Here is a 21489-nt window from a genome sequence, read left to right as displayed (position 1 = left end):
TCTGTACATAATACCACAGTGGAGAGCTGATGAGCTTTCACTGACCTTTATTGTGCATGGACCGTGTTTTCTTTATGGTAGGAGTCTTTCAGCATAGGCCATCTCAGATCTTTCTATAAAATAGCAAATATTATCAAGAATATTGAACATAAAGCAAAGAGAGACCTGGGTGCAGTACTGATTGAATGAAGAGCTCTATTCCTGTTATCCAGATGGGTGTAAGGAAAGAATCAAGTTAAACTTAATCAAATACAAACATTCCTATCAAGTTCATAAAAAGATAAGTCTGTCTCATGAATGATGTCCCTTAGGGGGCTAGTTACTGATGGTGTTAAGATGCACATTGTGCATTATTTTCTTCACACATTAAAGCAGCAATATTGTGCATTTATATTACGGTAACATATTAAAGTTATCACAGGATTATATAATGAGATGCAAATGTATTCAGAACACCTTATATAAATCTAATAACACTACTCATTATCAAGGAAAAATAACAGTGGCTTAAAGCTGACATTAATTTTTCTGCTCAGAATCATTGGCTATTTAACAGACAATGTTCTTCGGGAGTCCCACTCATTTTTCTGCAAAGACACATTATAGACTAATTCTAAGCCCCCGCCAGCTAACATATAAGGTGCTTCTTTGCCATTTTTTTTCTGCAACTCATAAACTTCCTCCCCCAGTCCTGATCAAAACATTTAACTAGGTCATGTCTTTCTGTGATGGCATTTTTCCATTTAATACAGGTGAAATTATATTTAAAGGTCTTAGAGCTATTTCAACCCGTTTTGCTTGTCTCCTTGATGAATTGTTTCTTTATAATGTATAACTTTCTTTTTGCAGTAAAATGTGCATATTTTGTTTAATTTTCATATTTTATTATTTTGCCCCCCCCCCTTTTTTTTTTCTTTTAATGTGGAAAAAAGTTTCTCTTTAGGCTTTTCTGCTGAATTCATGTTTTGTATATGATTTGGTGACTGAATAGGGTTCCGATGGAGATAATTGGTTGTGACTAAACAGGGGCATTTGACATATTTAAATGCTTAATGTAGCTTTCTTCAAATACAAAAGAGTTACAATTTTATTAGCTTTATCTGCTGCTAAGCTAACTAGAAATAACTTTGCTAGTCGTGCTTCAAGAAGTTTTCTGATATTCACTATCCCTCAAGGGCAGACGCTTGATATATGCCACCACTACTACTTATCGTTTCTATAGCGCTACTAGACATACTCAGAGCATGTGGGGGGGGGGGGTCCCTGCTCCACAGAGGGGGGGGGGGGTCCCTGCTCCACAGAGCTTATAATCTAATCAAGACAGACAAACAGGATAAATAAAGGAATTAAGGTGGGAATGACTGTATGTGCTACCACAGATTGTGGCTTGAAAGGCTTTCATAAAAAGCATTACTATAAAGTTATAATCTTTTTTTCTTCAGAAACTGATTCTTCATCTGTTGGACATCACTCCCATGATGACTGTGTTGGAAGGAGTAGTGATGGAACTGCAGGATTGTGCACTTCCACTGCTGAAAGGTAATAATAGTGTTAATGTTAAACTAATCAATTTGTGGTGGTTAGTTTGAAGGAGAGGGTATGTATATAAAATATAGATTCTACTTTTACATAGTAACATAGAAAATGATGGCAGATAAAGACCATATTTATTTGTTTATTTGTTAACATTTGTATCCCACATTTTCCCACCTATTTGCAGGCTCAATGTGTTCTCTAGTATCCCTTCCTCTTCCTTAGAGATCCTTTTGTGTCTGTCCCATGCTTTTTCAAAATCAGATACAGTCCTCATCTCCACATCTGATTACTTGGAGGCTGTTCACACATCCACCACCCTTTCTGTAAAGAAGTATTTCCTTACATTACTCCTGAGTCTGTCCCCTTTCACCTTCATGTTATGCCCCCTCCTCCAGAGCTTCTGTCAGCTGAAAGAGGTCCACCTCCTGTGCATGTATGCCTGGGAGGTACTTAAGATAGAAACCATTTATCTCCCCTCTCCTGCTTTTCTTCCATAGTATACACTGATGTGAAGAAATTCCCTTATTGCATGTTTGTCACACTGAATGGTTTCTTTAAACGAAATGTGACAAAAGGTAACCTGAGTAAACAAAAGTTTTTAACATACTACTTCATTTATTGAAGGAATAAAGTTATCCCAACATACGCAAGCACACTTCTGTTGCTACAAATGATGTCATTGGTTGAGGGGAAGAATAGAAAGGAGCTCCTGCTGTATCATCCCAGTCAGAGCTGTGTTTTATCATCTTGTTTTATGTTATTGACTACAGTCTACAAGAACTATTTCAAAGCAGACCATGAATTTAATGAAGGATAACTCAGTTTTTCATGGCTTGCTTCTGTGCAAAAGACCTGTTCCTTGTCATCAGCAGCAGACGAATCCATTAACTGATGGGTTGTATCCACCTATCAGCAGGTGGCGATAGAGAACACTGAAAAACCACAGTGACCCTTGGACGGCTAGCCCCAACTGCCTTCAGTATTTCTCTATCTCCCACCAGGTGTGGACGTAGCTTGATCAGCTCCTGGATTTCTGCCTAGGGTGGCTCCTGTGCTTTGCCAGTTGAGGAGGGGGTGTTGTGGCTGGTGGTGCCCACTTTAAAGGCATATAGGTTCGACCTTTCCTTCCTTACCCATTCCCCGGTCCCACCCAGAGTCCCTCTGTTGCTGCCTGCCTCCAACTTTCCTCACAGCGTTAAAAAATAAAACAAAAAAACAGAGAGCGCTTTTATTGCGTGACTGTTCTGAGGCTTTTTCCAGAGATTCTGGTTCAGTGCAGCTTGACCGGAGCTCATTGGCTCGGGATTCTGAGATGAGAGTGGTGCCCAGCTCCTCCGGGGAGGTCCCATGGACGCCGTGCGGAATGGGGTAAGTTTTGGCGTGAAGCCGCCATTTTATTGCTATATTTCCGTCCAGTCGGGCGATGGCTGCTGAGGGAGTTAAGCGCTGCTCCCGTTGTGGTAAACGCAGATCAGCAGCGGGGCTGTGCAAAACGTGCTCCTTAGACGCACTAGTATGAGCATGGCAAACGATGTTTCTTCCTGCTCGATGGAGCTGGCAGCGGGCGCCATTTTGGAAGCGCCGCATGTCTTGATCTTCGCGGTTGCGGAGGAGTCTGAGTGCAGGGGGACACCTCGTTTAGAGGCTGCCAGAGGAGCTCCTACATCCGTTTCTCCTAATTCGGAGGCGGAGGGCCAGGGTGAGTTTTTCTCCCCTGAGTTTGTGCTTTTAATGCATAAGGCGTTCATGCTGAAAAGAGCTCTGCCGCAGGTGTCTTGACACTGCGTTGCATCATAGCTTCCCTCCGGGTGCTGAGGCCCCTGGGATGGCTTCAGATGTTATTTCCTCCCCCGAGCGTTGGAAACACGCTAAACATAGATGGGTAAATTCCCCGTCTGAAAGTGGCGCATATCCCCCCCCCCCCCCCCCCCCCCCCCCCCCCCCCCCCCCCGTGGTCGGGCTGTGGGGAGTCTGAGGGATTTGGCAGGCCCTCAGGGACAGATGATCCAGAGGAGGGTGCCTGTTTGCCACTGGATTTGGATGATCCTAATACGGTTCGGATTTTCCACCGTGACAAGCTGCCAGCTCTCATTACTGAAGCCTTGCAGGCCCTCTTGATTGATGATCCTGCTGAAGGCGAGGCCTCCTCTGTTAATCTTAGGATGGCGAGTACTAAAAAGCCTACTCGGGCCTTTCCGGTGCATGACTCCATCCAAGAGCTTATTTCAGCTCAATGGTCTGACCCCGATGGGCCTTTGAAAAGTGGCCAGGGCTATGGGTCAGCTTTATCCTCTGAGTGAGGAGCACTTGGCCCCTTTGGGGATGCCTAAAGTGGATGCGTTGGTCACGGCGGTGGCTAAAAAGACCACTTTCCCAGTAGAGAGAGGGGTCGCTTTGAAGGTCATGCAGGACTGGCGGCTGGAATCTGCGCTGAAGCAGTCCTTTGAAATTGCGGGCCTTTCCTTAAGGGCGTCTATTTTCAGTTCCTATGCAGCCCAGGCATGTCTTTCCTGGTTACAACAGGCGGTGGAACAGCCCACGGATGGTGCGAGGCCCCTCTCTGAGTTTGCCCCGTGGATGGAGTCGGCCCTGTCATTTTTTGGCTGACGCCCTTTATGATCTGGTCAGAGCTTCGGCTAAACAGATGTCAGTGGTGGTTTCTGCCCGCCACCTTCTTTGGCTGCGGCATTGGGCGGCTCACATGGCCTCTAAGCAAAGGCTGGTGATGTTACCCTTTCGGGGCCTTCTGTTATTTGGAGAGGAATTGGAGAAGATTGTGAAAGACCTGGGGGACTCTAAGCCCCAGCAGTTACCTGAGGATAGGCCGAGGCCTTCTTCTAAGGGTCCTCGTTTCCCTCCCAGGCCTCGCTTCCCAGAAGCTCACAGGTATCGCCCGGGGCGCTCTGCTGGGTTTTCTCAACGTGCACGTTTTCAGCACAGGAACTCCTTTCGCTCAGACAAACGTTCCGCAGGGGCCAGTTCAAGGCCAGGAGTTCAGGGGCGTCCTCCACAATGATGGGACGCCAGTCCACTCCTTTGATTCCTGCAGTAGGAGGACATCTTTCCCTCTTTCTAGAGGAGTGGACCAAGATTACCTTGGATCAGTGGGTCCTGGACCTGATCAGAGTAGGTTACCGACTGGAGTTTGGTGCCCTGGTGCGAGACGTGTTTGTGGAGTCCCGATGCAGCACTGCCGTAAAATGGGCGGCAGTAGAGGAGACCTTACAAGTCTTGCTGCACCTTGGAGCGGTGATCCCGGTGCCTCCCGCCGAATGCGGTTGCGGCCGCTATTCCATTTATTTTGTCGTGCCTCGAAAGGGCGGGTCTTTCAGACCGATCCTCAACTTACGAAGAGTCAACGAGGCCCTCAGAGTATGACACTTTTGCATGGAAACCCTGTGCTCCGTCATTGCGGCGGTACAGCCAGGAGAGTTTCTCACGTCTCTGGACCTAAAAGAAGCGTATTTGCACATTCCTGTCTGGCCCCTACATCAGCGGTTTCTCTGGTTTGCGGTGTTGGGACAACACTTCCAGTTTCAGGCCTTGCCACAGCTCCCCGTACCTTTTCCAAGGTAATGGTGGTTGTAGCTGCCTGTCTCAGGTGAGAGGGTATCAGAGTTCACCCTTATCTCGACGACTGGCTCATCAGAGCGGATTCGACAACCGAAAGTCGTCTTGCCACAGCCAGAGTGGTTACAGTCCTGCAGGCGCTAGGCTGGGTGGTCAATATACCCAAAAGTCACCCGACCCCCTCTCAGTCTCTCGAGTATTTGGGGGTCCGGTTCGACACGGCCTCGGGGTTTGTCTTTCTCCCCGACCAAAGGCGGTGCAAGCTTCAGAATCAGGTCTGTCTGCTCCTACGGATGCCTCGCCCGCGAGCTTGGGACTTTGTCCAGCTGATGGGGTCGATGACGGCCACCTTGGAGATGGTTCCTTAGGCGAGAACGCGTATGAGGCCTCTGCAGATTGCCCTGCTTCAATAATGGTCTCTGATTTCCTAGGAATATCAACGCAGACTAACGTGGCTCCCTGCAGCCTGGCTCAGTATGGAGTGGTGGCTCTCCGACAGGATGCTGCGCCAAGGAATGCCGCTTGCGCTTCCTTCTTGGTGCCTGGTGATAACAGATGCCAGCCTTTTGGGCTGGGGAGCACATTGCCAGGGAAGCTATGCTCAGGGTCAGTGGACAACCGTGGAAGCGGGGTGGTCCATCAATCGCTTGGAACTGAGAGTGATATTCCAGGCTCTTATGGCCTTTCAAAAGACTCTGAAGGGACTTGCTGTCCGGGTGCTGTCACACAACAAGATAGCGGTGGCCTACATAAATCGGCAGGGCGGCACTCAGTGCAGGGCCCTGGTCGCGGAAGCTGCTCAGATTTGCCACTGGGCCAAGCTCCACCTGCAGCTTCTGTCAGCAGCTCACATAGCAGGTCAGAGCAACGTGCAAGCCGATTTTCTCAGCAGGCATCAAATCGACCCGGCGGAATGGGAACTGGCAGAAGAAGTTTTTCTTCAGATTTGTGCCAAATAGGGGACTCCCGGAATGGATCTAATGGCGTCAAGTGCAAACGCCAAAGTGCCTCGCTTTTTCAGCAGACGGAGAGATCCTCACTCGGCAGGGTTGGATGCTCTGGCTCAACCCTGGCCCTCGGGCCTCCTGTATGTGTTCCCTCCTTGGCCCTTGATAGGGCAAGTCCTACTTCGGATTCGACTACTCCAGGGATTGGTGATTCTTATCGCCCCGGACTGGCCAAGGCGTCCGTGGTATGCGGATCTCCGTCGGATAATGGTGGAGGCCCCATTTCATTTGCCCCTGGTGCCGAACCTGTTGGTTCAGGGTCCGGTGTCTATGGAGGATCCCTGCCAATTTGGTCTTACGGCCTGGCTCTTGAGAGGGCGCAATTGAGAGACAAGGGCTATTCTAACAAGGTCATTTCTGCAGCTTATGCTCTGATCTGGCGCAAGTTTGAGGCGTGGTGTGTTTCAAAGGCGATCACTCCCACGCGGGCTTCTGTCTCGCCGGTGCTGGACTTTTTGCAGGATGGCTTACAAAAACGCCTGTCTTACAATTTCCTGCGGGTTCAAGTGGCAGCATTGGCATGCTATTGAGGGAAAGTCGCTGGCTTGTCCCTTGCTGCTCATCCGGACATTGCCCGATTTCTCAAAGGGGTGCATAGGCTCCATCCTCCAGTGCGGTTGCCCTGTCCGGCCTGGAACCTGGGGCTGGTGTTGAAGGCTCTCCAGTGTTCGCCCTTCGAGCCGCTTAAGCGAGCTTCAGAGAAGGATGTGACTCTCAAGACAGTCTTTTTGGTGGCCATGACATCAGTTAGACGCGTGTCTGAGCTGCAGGCGCTGTCCTGTCGGGCCCTTTTCTGCAATTCTCGGAGTCCAGAGTAACGGTACATACAGTGCCTTCCTTCCTGCCTAAGGTAGTTTCAGCGTTTCACCTGAACCAGTCCATTTTTCTTCCTTCCTTTTCTAGGGAAGATTTCCCGGACTCCTTTGGGCAGTTACATCTTTTTGTTATCTGCTATGTTACTATGTTACTATGTTTTTGATGTCCGCAGGGCGCTGTTGCAGTATCTATAGATGTCAAATGACTTCAGGACTTCTGATCACCTTTGACAGGTCCTCGACGCGGTTGTCCGGCGTCTAAGGCCACTACATTTTTTTCTTTGTATCTGCTTTCAGGCCGGTCTCTGCCTGAAGCGTTTAAGGTGCATTCCACGAAAGCGATTTCCTCCTCATGGGCTGAAACAGGTGCACACTCTGTTCAAGAGATCTGTAGTGCGGCTACTTGGGCTTCTCAGCTCTTCATTTGTCCGGCATTACAGGCTGGATGTTGCAGTGAAGCAGGACGCGATTTTTGGAGCACAAGTGCTTGATCGCGGTGTGGCCTGTTTATTTATTTTTTGTTACATTTGTACCCCGCGCTTTCCCACTCATGGCAGGCTCAATGCGGCTTACATGGGGCAATGGAGGGTTAAGTGACTTCCCCAGAGTCACAAGGAGCTGCCTGTGCCTGAAGTGGGACTCGAACTCAGTTCCTCAGTTCCCCAGGACCAAAGTCCACCACCCTAACCACTAGGCCACTCCTCCACTCCCACCCTAAGTAGGGATTGCTTTTGTACATCCCATCAGTTAATAGGATTCATCTGCTGTTGATGAGAAGGAAGGGAAAATTAGGTTCTTACCTTGGCAATTTTCTTTCCTTTAGTCAAAGCAGATGAATCTATGATCCCTCCCTGTCTGACTTTGTTTTTTGTTCAGATCTTTCATGCAGATATAAATCTCATTGGGAGAAGTTGGAAACCAGTTCTCAGAATTTCTACATGATGTTCTACTACAGGAGGTTGAGATCGTCCCTCCTTTGTATGTTATTGCTCCTGTACTGGGCGTTTGTTCGCTGTGAGGAAAGTTTATGTTATTCTACCTTTATGGTTCACTGCTTTGGAAATCTCAAATACTGAAGGCAGTTGGGGCTAGCAGTCCAAGGGTCACTGTGGTTTTTCAGTGTTCTCTATCTCCACCTGCTGGTAGGTGGATACAACCCATCAGTTAATGGATTCATCTGCTGTGACTAAAGGAAAGAAAATTACCAAGGTAAGAACCTAATTTTCCCATCTTAATCAAACTCTGGTTCAGCTGGTATGATTAGGGCTGTGGAGATAGCAACCAGAACCTTTTTGGAGATAATGTAACACATTTGCTGTCATTTGCTTCACAACAGTGCAGTGTCAGATAAGACGGGCAACGTTTCCTCACTACTGCATCAACTGTGAATGCCATGTTCTCGGGAGATGGATTTATCATTATATTATCTTTATTTGATATACTCAAACTCAACACTAGTATCTAAGCAGTTTATGATAAAATACAATCTTTAAAAGAGTGAAACCAAAACATTAACAAGGGAAATACATAAGGAGAGAACACATTCATTCAATACAATACTGTGATTGGGGAGAAAAAGGGAACCCCCTAGATTTTGTTATTTAACTGTGTACTCTTAAGCAAATTTGGGTAATTTGTACCAAAATAAACATAAAATATCTCTCTATATAAAAGGCACCACCAACGTTCTTTGAAGCCTCCAGCCGGAAGTGTGAAGGGGGAGAGATATCCGGTTTCCCCATGAGTGTCTGCCCCGCCCTCTCTGTAACACAAACAGTCAGTGAAGGAAAACACAGCAAAGCACGAAATCAAATCGCTCTCTCTGTAACAGTGAAGGACTCAGAGGGGGGCGGGGAGAGAGGGCAGAGGGCAGGGACACACACACACACTCCTACATGCACACAGAAGAAAACCTTGCTAGCCCCCGTTTCATTTGCATCAGAAACGGGGCTTTTTTACTAGTCTATATTAATAAATCCCACCTTGAACGTTCTGAAGCTCACTCCAAGGCAAAGAAGCTCACTCCAAGGCAGAGAAGCACAAAAATCCTGTAGTCTTCATAGGCTAGGACCAGTCACCCTCACTCATAGACCCGCTCTCAGCCACGCCCCATCTGTACATAAAACGCTACCTCAACATTCTGAAGACAACCTGCTGAAGCCATCTGCAAAATCCCTAAACAGTTCGTAAGTTCATGTTGGTGAAGCCATCCAACTCACCATGTCTCTCTGCCCCGCCCTCGAGGGCGGAACACAGAGAGTAAAGGGATCCATAAAGGCACCCCTACCAACTGGCAACCCCCTCCAACAAACAACGACCCAGGCAGGGGGAGTGTTTCCCTACTCCTCTCCCTGCCTAGGAATCGCTACAGACTGCTGGCAAACTCCCCAACCACACGACCACAAAAGCCACCCGCAACCCCCCCCCCCCCCCCCCACACGACCACAAAAGCCACCTGCAACCCCCCCCACACACACACAAACACACACATAAACAAAAGGTGTGACCTTACCTTTTGTTCCCATATTTATGCTACAATTAATAAATGTTTTTACAAACTCTGCCAGATTGCATTTCTTTGTCCTTTTCTGGAACCTACAGCACTTCATATCCAAGTGTATGCATTTAGTGATTTCATATCTCGATTACCTTAATGCGCTGTTTATTAGGACTGAGTTGGAGAGAGCTTTGGTGCTTGCATCTTATTCAGAATGTGGCTATAAGGAGCTGGGTGGGCTGGGTCTTCTGAACCTGCATAGTTACTATTGGGCTGCCCAGGTCTGGCACGTTTGGGACTGGCAGGAAGGGGTAAATCCTAAACTTATAACCTAGATAAAACACTGTTTTTTCCCATTAATTATATACATTGTTGTGGGGTGCCCTGTCATTTAAGGGCAGTTTGTCTGTCTCTAATCCCTATACTAACCATGTTCTGTGGCCATGGAGGCAACTGCGGAGCCGAACGAGGGCCTGGGCTCAGTTTGTATTGGCTGCTATTCTTACCCTATTCACAGGTGCCTCGCTAGAGCAGAAGAGGGTTTGCGGGGAGGTGGCGCTTACAGGGGTTAGTCCTGATAGCTCACTTACTCCATGAGGGAAGGTTGAAAATCTTTCCTCAGCTTCAAGCGAAATATGTTTTATCTAGATTGGATTATTTTCTTTTACCTCCAGTGCCGACATAGCCTGCATAGCACCCCCTATAAATCTCTTGCCACAATGGCTCCAGGGGACCTACAGGAACTTTGGACCCAACATCCTACCCTAAAAGGCTTAATCTCCGAGTTTTACAAATATGTTTGGGGTTATCAGGTTGAGAAACTTCCATATATGTCTCACCAGGAGACGGACCTTCAGCAGTCTTTTGATCTCCCGCAATGGAAGGAGGTGACTGGCCTAGTATTTAAGACCAGTGTCTCTGATCAGTTGTGGCAGACTAATGTTAAGGTATTTATGCTTTGATACAGTGGGGGAAATAAGTATTTGATCCCTTGCTGATTTTGTAAGTTTGCCCACTGACAAAGACATGAGCAGCCCATAATTGAAGGGTAGGTTATTGGTAACAGTGAGAGATAGCACATCACAAATTAAATCCGGAAAATCACATTGTGGAAAGTATATGAATTTATTTGCATTCTGCAGAGGGAAATAAGTATTTGATCCCCCACCAACCAGTAAGAGATCTGGCCCCTACAGACCAGGTAGATGCTCCAAATCAACTCGTTACCTGCATGACAGACAGCTGTCGGCAATGGTCACCTGTATGAAAGACACCTGTCCACAGACTCAGTGAATCAGTCAGACTCTAACCTCTACAAAATGGCCAAGAGCAAGGAGCTGTCTAAGGATGTCAGGGACAAGATCATACACCTGCACAAGGCTGGAATGGGCTACAAAACCATCAGTAAGACGCTGGGCGAGAAGGAGACAACTGTTGGTGCCATAGTAAGAAAATGGAAGAAGTACAAAATGACTGTCAATCGACAAAGATCTGGGGCTCCACGCAAAATCTCACCTCGTGGGGTATCCTTGATCATGAGGAAGGTTAGAAATCAGCCTACAACTACAAGGGGGGAACTTGTCAATGATCTCAAGGCAGCTGGGACCACTGTCACCACGAAAACCATTGGTAACACATTACGACATAACGGATTGCAATCCTGCAGTGCCCGCAAGGTCCCCCTGCTCCGGAAGGCACATGTGACGGCCCGTCTGAAGTTTGCCAGTGAACACCTGGATGATGCCGAGAGTGATTGGGAGAAGGTGCTGTGGTCAGATGAGACAAAAATTGAGCTCTTTGGCATGAACTCAACTCGCCGTGTTTGGAGGAAGAGAAATGCTGCCTATGACCCAAAGAACACCGTCCCCACTGTCAAGCATGGAGGTGGAAATGTTATGTTTTGGGGGTGTTTCTCTGCTAAGGGCACAGAACTACTTCACCGCATCAATGGGAGAATGGATGGGGCCATGTACCGTACAATTCTGAGTGACAACCTCCTTCCCTCCGCCAGGGCCTTAAAAATGGGTCGTGGCTGGGTCTTCCAGCATGACAATGACCCAAAACATACAGCCAAGGCAACAAAGGAGTGGCTCAGGAAGAAGCACATTAGGGTCATGGAGTGGCCTAGCCAGTCACCAGACCTTAATCCCATTGAAAACTTATGGAGGGAGCTGAAGATGCAAGTTGCCAAGCGACAGCCCAGAACTCTTAATGATTTAGAGATGATCTGCAAAGAGGAGTGGACCAAAATTCCTCCTGACATGTGTGCAAACCTCATCATCAACTACAGAAGACGTCTGACCGCTGTGCTTGCCAACAAGGGTTTTGCCACCAAGTATTAGGTCTTGTTTGCCAGAGGGATTAAATACTTATTTCCCTCTGCAGAATGCAAATAAATTCATATACTTTCCACAATGTGATTTTCCGGATTTAATTTGTGATGTGCTATCTCTCACTGTTACCAATAACCTACCCTTCAATTATGGGCTGCTCATGTCTTTGTCAGTGGGCAAACTTACAAAATCAGCAAGGGATCAAATACTTATTTCCCCCACTGTAAGTGACCCTGGTTCAGCTGCAGCATTTTAGAAGAGGCGGGTCTGGGACTTGCTGGAGGGGCTGCCAGGAGAAGGGTTCCTATTTTCATATGTGGTGGGCTTGCGCTCGTGTCCATTGCTCTTGGGAAGGTGTTATAGAGGTTACAAGTGCAGTTGTGGGGCTGCAGCTGGGGAATACACCTGCAGTATGCCTACTTCTTATGGGGCTGGATCAGCACAAAGTAATTGCTGTTTGTTAGTGGCAGTGTGTGCTATTTCTAAAGAATAGATATTGAAATCATCCCCGACAGTTAAACTGGTGCAAGAGATTGCGTTTGGTGTCGATGGAGCGGCTCACTGCTCTGCAGAATGCAATTACGCAATTTTGCAGGCGCTGGTCTGGGCTCCAGCAGTTTTTGGATACTTAACCTCTCTTTTGATCTCTATATTTGTTTTTCTAGGTTGACACTGTCTGTGCCTTTGGGGAGGGGGAAAGGCTTATAAATTGTTCAGAGTTGCTGGCACTGTTAGGTTATGCTGGAGATGTTGCATGTCTGCTCTTTGAGTTCAATAAAAACTACAAGTTAAAAAAAAAATTATAGATGCTGTTCTGTTAGTTGGAACAGCCTGATAAGGCCGGTCTCAATCTTTCAGAGAATGACATGGAGTCAGAGTTTGTCCCCGTTACCGTGGTTAAGCACATGTCCCCATCCCCATGTCATTCTCTAGCTTGTATCTCTGCTTGAGGAGGACAATTACAAATTCTGTGACTGAATTTAACCTTATTTACTTTGCAGGAATAGCTCTATATTTGTTAACTAATTATTCATAATACAGCTGCAAAACTTGGGGAGGGTCCAGAAGGTGGGATAGGGCTTTCTCCTATTATGAAAGTTATATTGGCTGCCTATATCATATTGGATTAGGTTCAAAATTATTACTGCCTTTAAAATAGTATAGGGAATAACCGCAAGTTGTTTTGGGGATACCATAAGGATCTATACCCCACCTCTTGTTGTGAAATCTAGGGAACATATTCTTGTTGAAATTCCATCTGTTTAACAATACAGATTATCATCCACTAATCGTACACTAAGGATTAGCTCCTTGGTTTTGGAATAGACTTCTGAGAGAAATTAGATAGGAACAGTGAGTGGTGTGCTGGTAAATTTTTAACAACAGGCTCTCTCCCTGGTCCACCTCGGCGCCCCCCCCCCCCCCCCCCAAAATTGCAGAGCTGGCTATAGCTGGGGGGGGGGGGCAATGAATTACTCTCTCCAGGAAAAAAAAAATTAAATGATCCCAGGTTCCAATCTAATTCATGTTTAATATGGGATAAAATGCCATAAATAAGTAAATAAATATAAAATTTTAACATTCAGCACCTGATTCTCAAAGTGGACTTATTCCAAACACTATAATGAAAATAAAAAAATGTTTTCTACCTTTGTTTGGTGACTTTGTTTCTCTGATCATGCTGGCCCAGTATCTGATTTTGCTGCTCTCTATCTGTTCCCTTGATGCCGTTTCCAGGGCTTCCTTTCCATTTATTTCTTTTCATTCCTCCTTTCTTCTTCATTTCTGGTCCTCCGCAGACTTGACTGTACAGTGGATCCAGCTTCTGCCTATTTTCTCCATCCATGTGCAGTTTCTCTCCTCACTTCCTTTTCCCTCATCTAATCTCCTTCCTCTATCTTCCCTCCGTGTCCAGCATTTCTTCTCTCTCCCTTGTCCCTTCCCTCCATCCATGTCCAGAATTTCTCTTGCCCTCCCCTCCATCCATGTCCTGAAACTCTCCTCTCTCCCCTGCCCCCTCTACCCATCCCTGCCCAGCAATTGGCTTCTCTCCCCTGCCCCCCTCTCCCCATCCCTGCCCAGCAATTGGCTTCTCTCCCCTGCCCCCCCTACCCATCCCTGCCAAAAATTCTCCTCCCTCCCCTGCCGCTCCCAAACATGTCCAGCGATTCTCCTCCCTCCCCTCCCGCTCCCAAACATGTGCAGCGATTTTCCTTCGCCCCCACCGTCTCCCCCCCGCTCCCATCCATCTTGTTTATTACCTCTCCGTTGAAGCGCCACCTTATTTAAGCCCTGCTGCGTCTCCAGCCTTCCCTCCCTGCTTGCTTCGATGAGTTCGTTCGTCATGCCCTTAGTCCCACCTTCTGACGTCATCAGAAGGCGGGACTAAGGGCACGACGAACGAGCTCATCGAAGCAAGCAGGGAGGGAAGGCTGGAGACGCAGCAGGGCTTAAATAAGGCGGCGCTTCAACGAGAGGTACTAAACCAGATGGATGGGAGCGGGAGGGGACGGTGGGGGGCGAAGGAAAATCGCTACACATGTTTGGGAGCGGGAGGGGAGGTAAGCATGGCGCCCTCCTGTCATGCTTACCTCTGTAATGGAGCCGGCTCACCTCAAACAACAACCGGCTCGCAAGAGCTGTCAAAAATTAACAAGCGGCTCTTGCGAGCCAGACAGAGCCGGCTCCAGCACACCACTGGATAGGAAAGAAACTTTTTGAAATGTTCTAAATTGGTCAAAACTTGCTAATTCAAACTAAGGCTAGATTATGTGGGTTAAAGATTAATTTTATTTTCATATTGATCTGTTTGTTGGTGAATTAGATGTTTTTATGTATTAGTTAATTTATTACTGATTTGAACTCTTTATCCAGTATTCAGGATAAAGGATTCAGTATTCAGGATTTGTTGTATTAGAAAAACTTACGTTATAGTTTGTAAGACACCTTGAACTCCTATGGGGGATTCAAATAGTTTAGAAATGCCCAAATGTGTGTAACTAGAAACCCCACCTAGCCCATTGCAGTTATGCACACCTTTCATAGAATAGTGCTCAGGGAGTTGTAAGTGCACATTTCTCATGGGCCGATTCTCAAAACCTAGCGCAGGTGTTAGCGTGCTACCCAGTGCGCTAATGGTTTCAGTGTGGGCATTGAAACCGTTAGCGCAGACCACATTTACGGTAAATGCATTTAAATGCGGTCATTTCATACCCTGCCAGAATTCTTTAAAAAAGAAAAAGCTGCGAGGCATGTTCAGTGCTAGAAAAAAATGCTAGGTCCTGTGCAGCATTAGAATGCTTGGTTAAGAGAAGGGGTGTCTAACGACACCTCTTCCCTCCCGCCAACCTGATCACCCTGCCCAGAATGGGCTACCGTCCATGCCCCTGTGCCATGCAGTGCCTCTCCCTAGCATCAGCCTGACATTAAAAAAAATAATAATCTCAGACTTTGGGTTGGGACATGGTGGATTTAGGATGGAAGTCTTGAGGGCTTCTGCTCACCCAAGTTTAATCTGCAGTTATTGGGCAGCATTGGTTTTAGTGACTCTGGGTTGGATTATTCTCCCACTTTTGCACCCTGACTACGCTTCTGGTGAGGATCTGGCATTTTGAATGGCCTCAAAACTTACAAAAAGAGAACGGGAGAAGGGCTGCCCAACAGACGCAAAAATGGCGGAGAAGAATGCGCCGCTCTCTCTGTCGCTAAGCTCTGAGGAGGCAGCAGAAGTAGTAGCAGAGGTGAGCACAGCCATGGAATCTACCATGGGGAAACAATTTCAAAGAATATTGGATAAGCATAACCAAATGGAAACTACCTTTACCACCCTTACCAAAGATTTCCAAGCGATGCAGCAAGAGGGTAAATGACGTAGAAGATACGGTGTGTGTCTTGGAAGATCACAGGCCTCAAATGGAGACTAAACTCCGGAATTTGGAAGACCTAACTTGATGAGTTGGAAAACTGCTACAGGAGGAATAATCTCTGCCTGGTGGGTTTGCCTGAATTACTACCAGAGCCAGATTTATGGACCTTTTGGAGAAATGGCTTGGTGACTCGCTTTCACTCCCGCAGAGCATTGGTCCCCTGCAGGTTGAGAGAGCTCATTGATTAGGTCAGCAATGAGACCCTGCAGCAAAGCCACATGTGGTTATATTTAAACTGCTCGATTATGTCCATAAAATGGACTACTTTGGGCGACTAGAGGAGGGAAGCTGCTGAAATACGAAGACTTGTCTGTACTTTGTTTCAAGGATTATTCTGCTGCTGTCTCGTCATTGCCAAAAGCTTTTGCCCCAATATCCATCAACCTGATGAAGCAGCTGCAGCATATCTGATTTACTCTGGCTTACCCTTCATAAAGCTTTGGATTTTCCACAATGGAACAGTACAAACCTTTGACTCCATTTTGGAAGCACCACAGTTTGTGAATAAATTGTCGCCCTCCTCCCGTTGATAAATGGGGCCTATGTTTTACTATGTACATTCATATTCATTGCCAGCAGTCCAGTGAGCTTGCAGTAAACATCAGCTGGTGTCATCTGGATTACTGGTTATCCTGAAACCCATGAGCCCTCTTAAACTAACCTCTTGGAATGTAGGAGGGGTGACATCCCCTATGAAGAGACAAAGAATATTGCAATTTCTTCACAGGCATAAAATTGATATTGCACTGTTGCAAGAAACCCATGTCTTTTGCTGGAACATCAAAAATTTCAGAGATGGTGGGTGGGCTCCTTTGTAGAATCCCCTGCCTCCCATAGGAAGGTGGGGGTTCTTAACCTGTTTGGCTTTGTATATCTAGGGATTTCCTAATCTGTCAACCATTGGCCAGAGGGTCGTTTTGTAGTGGCCAGATTAACTATTAAAAAACATCCATTGATTTTTTTTTCAATGTTTATGCACCCAATTCATATGATAAAGGTTTTTTTTGCCATGCTGATCAATGCCCTTTTACCACACATTCAGCAGGATATTATTATTGGGGGTGAGTTTAACACCATTTATGACACTGCTGTGGATTGCTCTCACCCTACAGGGGATTTACAGATCCACACTTCTAAGGGGGTTGCCTCTGCTTTTTAATACTTTAGATCTAGTGGCTTCTTGGTGTTTATTTCACTCAAGAGAGATGGACTATATGCATCTCTCTAGAGTTCATTCTACACAGTCAAGAATTGACTATATCTTGGTTTCTAAATCCCTTTTTAAGCATTTAATTACATCAAAGATCGGTTCCTATGGTGTCTTTGACCATGCATTGGTCTGCGTGTCTCTAGACTTGGCCCCTTTGAAGCAAAGGGATTTCAGATGGCAATTTCCTGTTGAGCTCTACTGGGACCCTTCATTCCTTTGATAGCAAAGTGGAGTGAATATGTTCAGCATAATGCCGCCCATGTGACAGCACCTTCTCTTTTGGGATATGGCTAAGGTGGTACTTAGGGGAGAGATTATCACCTAGGCTGCTCGTCGGAAGACTGAGAGACTAGGAAATTGTACGTCTGAAGAGGCAGGTAATAAAAGATGGTAAATTTGGGAGCTCAGAAATCTGCTGCTGCTAAAGCGCACTTCTGGCATCTCAAGCAGCTATGAATACTTGACTTCATCAGAGAGCTGTCAGGTCCTTAATTTATTACAAATACCAATTTTATCTATATGGTAGCAAGAGTGGCAAATTGTTATCTCACTTGGCGAGGCCCCTTCAGGATCCTGAATCTGGCTGATGATATGGGCAGGAAGACTTCCTCTGATTTTGAAATTAATTCTCTTTTCAAAAATGGATCTCTCTACTTGGACAATGTCCAGTTCCCCTCCCTCATAGAGTTATTGAATGCTCTGTTTATGGATGGTGAGCTGACTTTGGCTCTCCGAGGCTGTGCACTCCGCAAGGCTCCCGAACCAGATTGTCCAGGAACATATTGGGCCTTCGCTTCTCTCTCTCTCTCTTTTTTTTTTTTTTTTTTTTTTTTAATTAAATTTATAACTATAACTCACAAGTGTACACTTGCTTTAGAAACACAGAGGAATATATAGCAATAAAGAAAAATCAGTTATACAAAAGAATTAAACCCCTTCTTAGACCATTAAAGGGGGGGGGGATGTGTTGGTAATTAGGAGATAAACATAAGAAAACATTACTAAAGCAAGGCCCTAGATTGAGCTATATATTTACTTTCTATCTAAATGCCACCAGGTTGTACATTACTACTGGAGATCTTTTTAACATCCAGAAATGCCCTTAAATGTTGAGGTCCCCCCCCCCCCCCCCAAAAAAAAAAGAAAATATTTCACTCCTAAATAACGAATTAAACATTTACAGGGATATGCCAAAAGAAACGAGGCACCTAATGCTCAAATCTCTGTTCGCATAGTTAGAAATAACTTTCTCCTATCCTGACTAGACTTTGCTGCATCAGGTTAGATCCAGATCGTCTGTCCACAGAACAAAGCCTGTGAGTTTCAAAAATATAAACACAAGACACCTTTTCAATCTTGTTTGAAGGCAAAAAGATGCCAGCAGTGTCATCCAATCAGTCACCTCAGAAAGAGAAGATTCCAAAAATAGAAGACAAATTATTTATGTCCACATCTTGTTGTTGAAGTGGATCTGGAACCACAGAGACCCCAAGAACTTGTCTCACTACAGTAGGAATATAATACTTTGTTCAAAAGTGGAATAGAAATTGAGGAATATTTCAGAATATCAAGATATTTTTTCATGAATTCTACAGGAGACAGTTCTTGAGATCTAGGAAAATTCAATACCCGGAGATTAAGCCTTTGATTGAAATTTTCAACCTGTTCCAGTTTCCTGTGTATGAACAAGTTATCTTTGATCGCTGAAGCAACAGATGCTCTGAGTTCTTTAATATCTCCTTCAGTCGACTGAGCTGATTTTAAATATTCCTGCTTATTTAATTCCAAAGAAGTGGAAAGATTGTCTACTTTGCTCACCAACAACTCTGTATCCTGTGCAGACTTTGCCACAGTCACAAAGTGCCTGAAGAGTTTTACAGATGCTATCCAGGGTCACTGCCGATTCTCTCAAGGGAGCCAAATCCAGGTTAACTCCCTGCTCTGGTTCAGCATTCGCCTCATCTGGCCTAACACCGCCATCGGAGATCCCTGCCCTTATGTCTTCTGGGGAAAGGGAGAGCTCAGCATTAGCCCGATTACCAGCAGGGCATGGTGGATTGATGACCAATGGAAATGTTTTCCCCCAAGAGTGTGGGCGCTCCTCTGACTGCACTCACCACGTGGTTCTCAACTCTGGTTCCAGGTGGAATGCGCATGGCGAACTGGTCAAGAATCTGTGGTGCTGGGGAAGAAGTGTGGACTGGTGGCGGTTGCAGCCTCACCACCCCCTTTCTTCTGAAATGTGGTTGCAGCCTCACCACCCCCTTCCTTCTGGAATGCGGTATCCTTTCAGAGGTATTAAAGTAGGAAACAAAACAATTTCCAGCAGACGCCGATCCAAAAATCTCTGTGCACTGCTCAGTCTGCCATCTTGACACCCCCCCTCCCCGGCAACGGGCCTTCAGTTCTCAATTTGTTCACATACATGGTCGAGAATAAGACCTTGCCGGAGTCTCTACAAATGGCACAGATGGATTGTACTCTTGAAGCTGGATAAGGATCCATTTTCTCCTGCTTCATACAGGCCCATTTCTTTATTAAATTTTGAGGCTAAGTTGTTTGCCAAGATCTTGGCGAATCGTTTGGCCAAGATTCTCCCTTATTTATTGGAGGATTCTCAGGTGGGGTTTGTTAGAGGAAGGAATGCCTCAAGTTCTTGGCCTCCTTGGCTGTGGTACACACGTGCAAAGTGCCTTCTATTCTTATCAGCTTTGATGCTGTGAAGGCTTTTGATCATATTTGTTGGAGTTTTCTCTTTAAAGTTCTCCAGGCCTATGAAATTACTGGATTCTTTTTTAGTTGCAGTGCAGGCTCTTTGTTTGAATTCAAAAGCTGTCTTGGGTGAATAGAATTTTTTTGCTACCATTTTTACTCCAGCGGGGTACGAGCCAGGGATGTCCCCTATCCCCATTACTTTTGTTTTAGCGTTGAATCCTCTCATTCGGGATATCAGCACATCCGTAGATTATGGGGATGGCCTTTAGGACTTAACTTTTAAGCTTTTTGCTTTTGCAAATGACTTATAGGTACACTTCACTCAACCACAATCTTCGCTTGTGGCTCTGATGGGGATTTTTCTGGTTTTCGACTAAATTTACAGAGGTTCTTGGCTCTTGTGTCTTTGGGCTGAGTGAGGCGGGATTGTTAGGAACCCGTTCCCTTGCATTGGGCAACCCACTCTTTCCATATCTAGGGATCTGCCTTTCCATACAACTCTCAAAGTTGTATCATCTAAATATCTCCCACTTTCCAGACTCAACCATAGCTACTTTATCCAGCTGACAGGCATTACCTCTGGGTCTGAATGGCAGGATCCATTTGTTTAAGATGATAGAATGTCCTAATTGGCTGTACATGCTCCAGATGCTCCCGTTTAAGCTATTGTGGAAAGACCTAGTGCTGGGCAGACTTATACGGTCAGTGCCAGAGCCGGTGGTGGGAGGCGGGGTTGGTGGTTGGGAGGCGGGGATAGTGCTGGGCAGACTTATACGGTCTGTGCCAGAGCCGGTGGTAGGGAGGCAGGGCTGGTGGTTGGGAGGCGGGGATAGTGCTGGGCAGACTTATACGGTCTGTGCCCTGAAGAACACAGGTACAAATCAAAGTAGGGTATACACAAAATTAGCACATATGAGTTATCTTGTTGGGCAGACTGGATGGACCATGCAGGTCTTTTTCTGCCGTCATCTACTGTGTTACTATGATCTTTGCACTCTTCGTCATTTATCTCATTTTTGTTGGGCAGGTAAAAAACCAAAGCTCTCTATACTGGGTCCTTGGTGGGTTGGAGGCTTGGGTCTACTTAACCAAGCTTGTCATGGAGATGGTTCTTGAATCATGAGGACTACACCCATCTTAGGGTGGAGAGGGAACTATATTACCCTTAGCATTTTAGCTTTCTTTTACAGGTGCCCACCAAAGAACATCCCATAACAGTGTGTGGCAGTATTTTGTTACATTCATTGCAGTTTCTGCTGCAAAGTTCTGGCAGGGTCAGAGGTGGTATGTGAGTAAACAGACCTGCAAGTGGCATATTGGTTGGCTCCAAGTTTTTTTTTTGTTTGTTTTTTGTTTTTTTTGGGGGGTGGGGGGGGGAGGGCAAGCTGTGCAGACACTTGCTGCTACTAATGGGACAGCTCTAATGAGATAGGTGGGAGCAGTTCCAGTAGTGACTATGGTAAGACAACCATGAACCCAAAAGTAAATCCAGCTCATGATGCCATGGCTTCCTCTACATCAGGAGTGCATGGCCAGGGCAGTATCAGCTGCTTTGGGCCAGAGAGGATGAAGTAGCAGTGTAGATCCTTGTGGCTGACCAGAGGAGAAAGCACTGTGGAGGCTTCTATGAGATGGAGGGTGGTAGAAGAATGGAGGAAGAGAGAGAACTGAAGACCTTGAAAGGTAGGGGTTAGGAAGTAAAAAGCTGAAGACAGGGTCTTTTGGGGAAGGTTTGAGGGGAGAATGAAATGCAAGACTCAAACCTAGGGAGGTTAAAGGACAGAGTTGGAGTGTTGAGCCTGAGGGGAGCCCTGTGCAATGGGGAAGGAGAGCATGAGCTGGGTAATTGTGCCTTCTGGAGGGATCTTGAGCCTGGGGGT

General features: G+C 46.3%; 1 protein-coding gene across 1 annotated transcript in view; it reads left to right on the top strand.

Moving 5' to 3' along the window:
- MDH1 (malate dehydrogenase 1) overlaps positions 1–21489 on the top strand; it is a 132041-nt gene that overhangs the window by 33184 nt on the left and 77368 nt on the right. Inside the window, exon 3 of the mRNA XM_030196157.1 lies at positions 1443–1539. Within this exon, the coding sequence (XP_030052017.1) occupies positions 1443–1539 (97 nt within the window). The remainder of the gene's footprint in view (positions 1–1442; positions 1540–21489) is intronic.

Source organism: Microcaecilia unicolor, chromosome 3 (assembly GCF_901765095.1).
Source record: "Microcaecilia unicolor chromosome 3, aMicUni1.1, whole genome shotgun sequence".
Lineage (NCBI taxonomy): Eukaryota > Metazoa > Chordata > Amphibia > Gymnophiona > Siphonopidae > Microcaecilia > Microcaecilia unicolor.
This window is presented reverse-complemented; position numbering and strand designations above follow the sequence as displayed.